The sequence below is a fragment of the Armigeres subalbatus genome, chromosome 3 (assembly GCF_024139115.2).
Source record: "Armigeres subalbatus isolate Guangzhou_Male chromosome 3, GZ_Asu_2, whole genome shotgun sequence".
Lineage (NCBI taxonomy): Eukaryota > Metazoa > Arthropoda > Insecta > Diptera > Culicidae > Armigeres > Armigeres subalbatus.
The window spans coordinates 207,458,157-207,467,268 of NC_085141.1; the positions used below are offsets into that span (position 1 = coordinate 207,458,157).

Genomic DNA, 9,112 nt, shown 5'->3' on the forward strand with positions numbered 1-9,112 from the left:
ATAAAAAAGGCTATTTTTTCCAATTTATTTTGCTTACATTATTGTTGTCGGCGACATTATATAAATCTAAAGCGATAACAACGGTTTATGATTGTTTATGAAGCTTTCAACAGGTATCTGGGTGACGTTTTGTTGGCTCGGCAGGCAATATTTCAGCGCAATCAATCCTATTTCGCCTTGCAAGACTCCAATAGCAGCCCGCACAGCCTGCTAACGGAACGTATCGTGCCATCCTTCCGAACATTGTAGCATGCGATCTCGGCCAGATCGTGCAGTTTTTGAAGTGGATATGCTTGCACTGAACTCTCGAAATTCGATCAACTCGCCTACGATAAACGAAAAGTATTCTTCTGTAAGACAGCATCTTTATAATCCGCATTCCGGTACAGGACAAGGAAATCCTGTAGGAGAGATGTTGTAAAGTATGAATATATTGTAAAAAGGTAGTGAATACAGAACGACGGAAAAGTCCCAAACGGAGGTGCATCAGTTTGGAAAATTTGTAGAGTAGCTTACCCTCCAATTTACAGACTGTTGCTCAGAACTTAATCCTTTGGCAATTGGTAAAATCCTCGGTAAAATCACGCGCAACAAAGCACAATGTTTCAAGCAGCAACTGCAATGAAATTTGTACAAAACCAAAAAAAAGCTCTGCCAAGCACAGGAACTGATGTATATCCTAAAATTGATTATTCCTATCTAAGCGTGTATGTGCTATAAATAACTTTATAGCATTCGATATGTCAAAAGATTATAAAATAAACAGACCGATCTCTGTCGGTCTCTTTCGTATTCCATCATCCAAACGAATAACAACGTTTATTCCAACGCTCCTCCGAAAACCATCATTTTATTACCGCGATCTTCAACAGTGTCTAGTTAGTTCCAGAGTCCGCTTTGTGTTTCCCTCGGTTCGTTTACGTATATAATATTTGGCGACGAGGAAAACGGTTTGATATCGTGTGCAAAAAGTTTTACGGTGCAGAATTTGCCGGACAAAGACTAGTGGGAAGCATAATTCGTCGGACAAGAAGGAAATTGACGCACAACTTACGCAGTGGGAAGCTGATTTTGCCGGAACTACAGTGACAAGCTACAGTCGTGCCCTTGGGCGGCGGTGTGATTTCGGCAGCAGCGGAACAGAAGCAGGTGGTAGATTCCGGAAAAGTTTTCGTTGGGTACAGTGTAAGTAAAGATAAGCCTTGTAAAAGGTTGGTGCGAGCATTTTGGGTGCAAATAAAACGCCATTTTGAAGCGGCAGAAGAACGCCGGATGATTTTATTGTTCTATGTGAAAACAATACACGGAGATAATTGTGAAAAGAATATTTTTCATATTGAAGTGCCTTTTTAACGATTTTTTTATTGTTGAAAAAAACAAGAAAAGTGAATGGATTTTGAAAGCAATTATTAATTCGTGAATAATAAAATTTCTTCTTTTGGTTTTCAAATAGATTAGGACGACTCCCGGCGGACCGGTCAATTTTTTCCCTTTTGGAATTATAATACGGAGAATTCCGGTACAGGTTACACCTTCGTGGTTGGTATTCGATTGTGGTAAGTCATTTTTCTTAGCTTTATTATTTATTTTTTGAAGTTTACACCCGTTGATTAAATCTCTTAAAATTTATTGTTCGTAAAAAAGTGCACACAATTGAGTGAATCTTTTGATTCGTTGTTCGTGAAAAAGTGCATACAATAAGACAAAAAACACACACACAATTGAACAATATCCTTTTTTCGCATGAATGGCGGATATGTATTGAGAAAATTAGAAGGGTTTATTATATTTTAAATTGTTGCTCATTGGTGAAATTTTATGGAAGTTTTTTTTAGCTCAATTTATGGAAGTATTTTGCTTTTAATGTATTGTGTGTAAATTGGTTAAAACCAATCGAAATATTTGAATTCGTGTGTTTTGCGCTATTGTTCAAGATATTTTAAACATTTATTCGAATAATTTTGGATTTATTGCCTTATTCAAATTAAATTATTTTGCATATAGAAACCATGTCGTACGTAGCACCGAACATCGACCCGTACCGCAAAGGGCAATCTTTCGCATCATGGTTCAAGCGACTTGGGTACCATTTTCGTGTCAATAAAGTAGCAGATGCCGACAAGAAAGACCAGATGTTTCTTCTTGGAGGTGATTATCTTTTTGAAGTGGCTCAAAATTTGTACTTTAGTGAACAGTTGCTTGATGATGCACCGTTAGATGAAATGATTGATAAACTTAAACAAAAATTGGACAAGTCGGACACGGCCTTGATCCAGCGATTCAAATTTGGTTCCCGAGTACAGCAACCTGGTGAAACAGCCGGTGATTTTCTTTTTTCGCTTAAACTCCAAGCTGAGTATTGTAACTTTAAAGGTGATAAACAGGATCGCATACTTGATCGAATTCTCATTGGCTTGTCGGATGACGCCTTGAGACAAAAGTTATTAGCGGAAGATGGGGACAAATTGAATCTCGCTCAAGTTGAGAAAATTATTTCTACATGGGAGTTAGCTGCTTCTAATGCAAAAACATTAACACAAAACAATTCTCTTGAACAAATCGCTTCTATTGTTGGAAGTCGTGATGACTTTTTTCAACGCCTGGCAAATTTAAATCAAGGGCATGGTCCAATGAAGAGCCGAGTAGGCTACAGACATTTTCCAGGTGATGACGAGCGCAACGCAAAACCCTACAATAGGTACAACAATCGCGCGAATCATCGTTCGGAGACTGAACGGGTTAGACAAGAGCGGCACCATGAACAACAAAGGTGGTACCAGGATGCAGTGGTTCACCCGGTGGAACTCAAAAGCGATGAGCAACCAGTAAACGACCACCGAGTGTGCTACTTTTGTGGAGTTCGAGGACATGTTCGCAGGAGGTGCCCGAAGCTGGAACATTTCAAGAGGAGTCCGATCAACAACATCAACTTTGAAGAAACCTGTGCGAAAAATGACGATAATTTGTCGAATAGGATGAGTTGTTGGGAAGACAAGAGTGATGATTCGGATCCAGGTGAATTACAGTGCATGCATGTTTCCTCCATGGACAAAAGTCATCCATGTTTACTAGAACTGGATATTCAAGGCATCAATGTGCAGATGGAGATTGATAGTGGCTCCGACGTTTCCATGATTGGTAAGAAGCTATTTTTGGCTAAATTCAATGTTCCCCTGGAGGAAAGTTTTAAAAGTTTAGTAGTGGTAAACGGTTCCAGTTTGAAAATTGCTGGGGAAGTTGTTGTTTCGGTTGTATTTCAAAATATGAAGGCAAAATTGAAACTTCTAGTATTGGATAGTGATCATGATTTTATTCCTTTATTTGGGAGAACCTGGTTGGATGTTTTCTTTCCCAACTGGCGTAATAGTTTTGAAAAACAAGTAAGTGGAAACAGAATAATTGAACACAAGAACAACGACTTAATGATTTATGTCACGACTAAATTGTCTGATGTTTTCATTAAAGATTTTTTGACTCCTATTAAAGGTAATGAAGCCGAATTGGTTTTAAAAATTGACACACCTATTTATAGGAAAGCATTTGACGTTCCCAATGCAATAAGGGATAATAGTGCTGATAATTGTTTGCGATTCCCATTGGAGCAGTCAGTTGCTGATTTGGAAAAGATTGTTAGTGCTTGTGATGCTTCTGCTGTTATGGCAGAGCAACCAAAACAGTTGATTAATACGAAATGGATTCCTTCCACAAAACTTTTTGGTGAAATACACCAAGGATTTTTCTACTACAAACATCACGTTCATTTATTGAACGTTGATGGCTTTTCAAATTGGATGGAAGTTGAATGGATGAAAAATAGAACGGAATGTAAAAAATTGATAAAACTACTGTTAGCATATTTGGCTAAATTTGGGTTTCCAGACAGAATGTCAGGTAACAGTCCGTTATTCAATCCTCATGACTTCAATAACTTTTTTGAGAGGCAAGGAATATGGGTTTTGGACAGTTCGCCGTATAATCTTGCTATTAATGGCAAGGCGGAGAGAATAGTTCGTAAAGATGTAATGAGAAAGTTTCTACTTGACTCAAAATACGTAAAACTCGAGGACCTAATTGGACTATTTTTAATAAATTTTAAAAACTATATGACGATGGAAGGATTAATTTCTTCTCGGAAAGTTTCAGTATATACTTTAAAACTGTTAATCAACATGATTAATGTAAAGGAATACAAAAACAATAGTTATGTACCACTAAGTAACTGTGACAATCGTATCGAAGAAATAACCAATAGATCTAGTACCGATAGTGGTAAAATGCCTAGTAAAGATCTTTTGGATAGTCTGATGGTAGGTGACGCATTATGGTACAAGAACAGCAATCCTCACCATCAGGCTAAATGGTTGAAAGCGTATTTTCTAAAACGAGTTTGTAAAAATATTCTACAGATTACAACTGGAAACGGAATAACTACCACGGCGCACCGAAGTCAAATTAAGATCATCAACGATGCGGACAGTCGTACGCGGAGACGGATGGTGGTTTATGTCGATCCTATTGTCGATACCGATCCATTACCACCACCACCTAGTACGTATCACGAGGAACCATGTAAGGAGCCCTTCCGGGGATTCTCGGAGAGCGACTTGCGAGGACGACAAGACGAGATACCAACGGTTAAGCCGAATCGAAAACGAAAGATGGATGAACATTTGGCGCTCGATGGCCTGCCGAGGCGTTCGAAGAGAACGCGGAAGAATAACCATAAAAGTGAATTTCAATATTTTTGAATCGAAATGAATTTTGTTATTATTGTTAATATTTGTTAACTATATTTAAAAAAAAATGAAATGTTATCGAATAACTCCCGAAGAGGGAAGGACTGATGTATATCCTAAAATTGATTATTCCTATCTAAGCGTGTATGTGCTATAAATAACTTTATAGCATTCGATATGTCAAAAGATTATAAAATAAACAGACCGATCTCTGTCGGTCTCTTTCGTATTCCATCATCCAAACGAATAACAACGTTTATTCCAACGCTCCTCCGAAAACCATCATTTTATTACCGCGATCTTCAACAGTGTCTAGTTAGTTCCAGAGTCCGCTTTGTGTTTCCCTCGGTTCGTTTACGTATATAATAGAACGTGCATGAAAAATGACGACGTTTTCAGTTTTGTTTTATTGGGGGTAGTTTACCCATTTTCAAAACGAGAACATATAATCTTCATTGGGGTTAAGTACCCTTTATTTGTTTCAGAAAAAAATACCCATTTTTTGACAACTTGGTACTTATATGAAAAATGGGTAAATGAAACACTTTTAATGGGTACTCCCAATCTTCCGTGTATGTAAAAATGCATGGGGAAAAATTCCGAGAATCAAATTCCCGAGGTGTGAGGCTACCTTAAGCGGGGGGAAAACTGCAGTATGGACTTTGAACATCCGTTTAACATATAATTTATTTGGCTTTTCAGTTGTAATTTATCCACACACTAATCAAAGCAAATCACTTAACACATCTTACGTCTGGTCCCAACATCTTCTGCATCAAATGGTGTAGTTCCATGTTTTGTTTTCTTAGAAACTCACATTCTTCATCCAAGCCTTTGCGTTCTTTCAAAATCTGTAGTTATACATGAGTGGATCAGTCATAAATGTAAGATATGATTTTTTCATTATTACCTTCAAATACTGCGTTAAATTATCTTCCATTGTGTTCCACACCTTAACCCTATCTGGTGTGAATAGGTTTTTGAAATTAGCCCAGTAATCCTTAACATCTTTTACTGAAATTTTCCTGGATAATCCTCCATAGGTGGGCTGTGGAGCACTAAACATATATTGATAATATAAAAAAAAGATACCTAGATTAGATATATAATTAACGAATAATTAATTAACGAATAACTGTCTGAATGAGTTTCCACTTTTTTTTATCAATAAAATAGGTTATATGAATAGAACATTCTGACTACCGTAGACCCTTACTAATGTGACAATTTTTAATCTGAATCTCGTCTCTTTGCCAACCGACAAAATTGACCTTTCCCGTCAAACATTTTATTCGCTCGATTGATTCTTTTAGGGTCAACTTTCAACTTCATTTAAACAAAATTGAAAAAGTGCTGGTTTTCAAGATTGGTCTAACTTTTGCCCGATTTTGAGCGAACATCGGGTTAATTTTTCAGGTCGGTTCACACGTGCAGCACCTTTTAAACTTTTGTTTAAATTTTTTTTTAAATAGTTAGAGGCGTCAAAAAATATAGGTTCTTTGGGAAAGTTGACCTTAAATAAGCCAAAGAATCGATTGAGACAATATAACGAGATACAATTTTTGACGGGAAAGGTCAATTACAGAAGGTAAACGGTATAATAATTACGTTTTATCAGCACTGGCCAATTGTTGGGTGAAATCTTTCAAAGCACGTAATTTCTCGGATGGCATCAACATTGAACTTATTTCCGAATCACTCGCTTCTCCATCAATGTGTGTCTAAAAAAATATGTTTTACAGATTTTCAAAATGTTGATGTAGATTTTTTATTAGTACTTACCTTGATATGCTCGTCTGTTTCATCACTTCGTAATGAACCCGTTTCATCAGATTTTGTAAACAATTCGTTCGTTGATCGACAATGCATCTTCATTACTTCTTCAAATTTTTCTTTCAACTTTCGCACTTCATCCCAATTTAATATACCCAATGCATTAAAAACATTATCCAAACAGACGAGATTTTGCTCATCTTCAGTGTACTCCTCAATTAACTTTAAAGCCGTTTTATCAATAAGAAATCCTGCTTGTCTTAGAATCATTTGTAGAATATCCAGTATTTGCTTACGTTCGTCCAAATCGTCAAAAGTCATTAACGATGTATTTACTAAAATGAATATCATTGAATGTATATAAAAAAAAGTTTCATAACATACCTTGTGAGGGCACTAGCGTACTATCACTATCGAAAGATCCAATCTTATCTGACAATTTTTGAGCATGTTCTTCTGGAAGTTGAACTGCCTGCCACTTTAGTCCGAGGTGCTGCTCAATTAATATTTTATCTATTTCCAAAATGCTTTTTAAAACGTCCGAACATTCGTTTTTATTCATTTGCCATATAGAATGATACTAAAATATATAATATTCGGCAAACTATTCAGATAAATAGAAGCAATTAAAACCACTTACTTTTTTGTCATTTACTTCAGCGAATGTATTCACTTTCGTATTCATGTGGCTTATGTTAAATCGTAATTTCATTATATCAGATGTTAGTTTCTCAGTTTCTATCAAACAGTTCATCTGTACATCTTTGATTTTTCTTCTCAGAAGGAAAATAGTCTCGTTCAGTTTAGTCAACCTACGTTTTTGTGCATTGCGCACCATAAGGTTCTCATCTTCACGTTTCTTCAAAACTTGAAAATTATAATCCAGTTTTTCTGAATTCAAAGTGGTGTTGGTTTTGACCTTTTGCAATTCAATCTCCAATGCTTGGTTGTCCTGCTCCAATCGGATTCGTGTCGCTCTGGTCACTTCGATGTGCTCTTGTTCAATTCGATCTATCTCGTCTCGATAAAATTCAAGCTTTAAAACATACAAAAAATTAGAATAGTAAAAGTATAGGAAGCTTTCAAACTGTACTCGTTCCTTCTCCTGTTTCATTTTGATTCGCTCATTGACCGCACGTCGCGAGTACAAATCATCCCATTTCTTCGATGCTGCCATTCGTAATATGTGACGTTCTTCATCAACTAAATAAAAAAACGTATGTAACCTGTAAATGTATGATTGAAAAGGGATAAATCCTTGAATAAATCTTACTTGTGTTTTCCAATAATTCCAAATGTTCCTTAAAGGCCCTCTTCATTATTTCGATTTGACTATCGACACGCTCCACCAAACTATGTATATCCGTTGTCTGTTTAAGCAAGTCTCTTGTGTATCTTTCATCAGCTAATTTGAGCTCTTTTCGACATTCGTCTATGATAATGTCCTTCTGGTTCATTAGATCATGTATACGGTCCTTCTGCAATTGTAATTCGTCGTTGACACCCATAGGATCTTTAAGTTCTTTCAGCTCAGACCATTTTTCTGATATCGAATCAAATCTCGCAACCGCTTCAGCTGATTCAGTTTGCAACTTTTCCAAAAGTTCTAAAACACATTTTCATGATTGTTTTAAATATCAGAGATGTTCCAAGCAAAGATACCTTCTCTAATTTCTGCCTCCTTGACACGCCTTTCAACTTCTCGTTTATCGTTAGCTATACGAATATCCTGAATAAGCTCACGGCCGTCACGAAGCAGCTCTGATATTACACGATCGCTTTCATTTAAACGACGTCGAATACTTTCCTTATCGTCATTATAATTTTCCGAAATGCTGTTGAAATTGAAAGCTTTTATTTGTATATATTAGAGTGATATTAGTGATTCAGTTTCATTCAAAAATTTCGACCACTGTTCTAGTTTGAATCTGGAGCAAAATAGAACAAACTAGCTGGTTTCCCCAGCATTGTTCCATTAATGTTTTTCAAATTTTTAATTAAATAAAATTGAAATTGAAAAATATTTGAATCGCGTGATTCATTCGTTCGTATTGTTTCCACATAGTCTTTATTAACTAATAAACTTTATATGGATTTTCCTAAAGCGGATGGTTATTAACGCACACATAAACATTATTTGCAAATTTCTTTAGATTTTTGACAATAAAAATGTGTAAATTTTTATTAGTGTGAGTGATGTATATATTTACGGTTTTGTGTATTTCTTCCTTCTGGCCAAATCTTCTATCAAGTTGTGCGATTTATCATCGATTACTGCATGTGCAACTATTCCCAACAGATGCGGCAGGACCGTCCCAGGCTTAGTAACTGGTTTTTCCATGTCTACAAAATCATCGTCGTCCATTATTTTCAATAAAAATTACAAAACAAAATCAATACGATAACCGAGAAAGAAAATTTGATATATTTATTTTATTTCCTTTATCAAACAATCGATTCCGTTGCTAGGCAGCGGGATGGCAACGCTGGTTTTTATTTTTTGGTTTTCGAACATGGAATGCGCCCGTATTTCAGGAATCTGTCAAAATGAACTCTGTTTTGAAGCGACGCCGCACTAAATGTCATCCGAACGGAAATTGATG

The 9,112-nt window shown here is 36.2% G+C and overlaps 2 protein-coding genes across 2 annotated transcripts; one reads left to right on the forward strand and one right to left on the reverse strand.

Moving 5' to 3' along the window:
• Positions 1 to 710: 710 nt before the first annotated feature.
• On the forward strand, positions 711 to 4,748 carry LOC134222259 (uncharacterized). The gene is made up of 2 exons (XM_062701402.1): positions 711 to 1,185; positions 1,459 to 4,748. Exon 2 carries the CDS (start codon positions 2,010 to 2,012, stop codon positions 4,746 to 4,748), a length of 2,739 nt encoding a protein of 912 aa, XP_062557386.1. The 5' UTR covers positions 711 to 1,185; positions 1,459 to 2,009.
• Positions 4,749 to 5,384: 636 nt separating this feature from the next.
• Positions 5,385 to 8,974, reverse strand: LOC134227668 (dynein regulatory complex protein 1 homolog). Its single transcript, XM_062709329.1, has 10 exons — positions 8,720 to 8,974; positions 8,172 to 8,344; positions 7,783 to 8,115; positions 7,603 to 7,712; positions 7,150 to 7,545; positions 6,894 to 7,089; positions 6,519 to 6,844; positions 6,345 to 6,457; positions 5,647 to 5,794; positions 5,385 to 5,587 (listed from the first exon to the last, which is right to left on the reverse strand). The coding sequence occupies exons 1-10, from the start codon at positions 8,872 to 8,874 to the stop codon at positions 5,471 to 5,473; spliced, it is 2,067 nt and encodes a 688-aa protein (XP_062565313.1). The 5' UTR covers positions 8,875 to 8,974; the 3' UTR covers positions 5,385 to 5,470.
• Between the last annotated feature and the right edge of the window lie 138 nt (positions 8,975 to 9,112).

Excerpts from the sequence above, each read along its gene's own strand:
- LOC134222259 (XM_062701402.1), top strand. The coding sequence starts at position 2,010 with ATGTCGTACGTAGCACCGAACATCGACCCGTACCGCAAAGGGCAATCT.
- LOC134227668 (XM_062709329.1), bottom strand. The coding sequence starts at position 8,874 with ATGGACGACGATGATTTTGTAGACATGGAAAAACCAGTTACTAAGCCT. Across the intron at positions 8,116-8,171 it reads GGAGGCAGAAATTAGAGAAG|AACTTTTGGAAAAGTTGCAA; the intron begins GTATCTTTGCTT and ends AATGTGTTTTAG. Across the intron at positions 7,090-7,149 it reads CTGAAGTAAATGACAAAAAA|TATCATTCTATATGGCAAAT; the intron begins GTAAGTGGTTTT and ends TATATATTTTAG.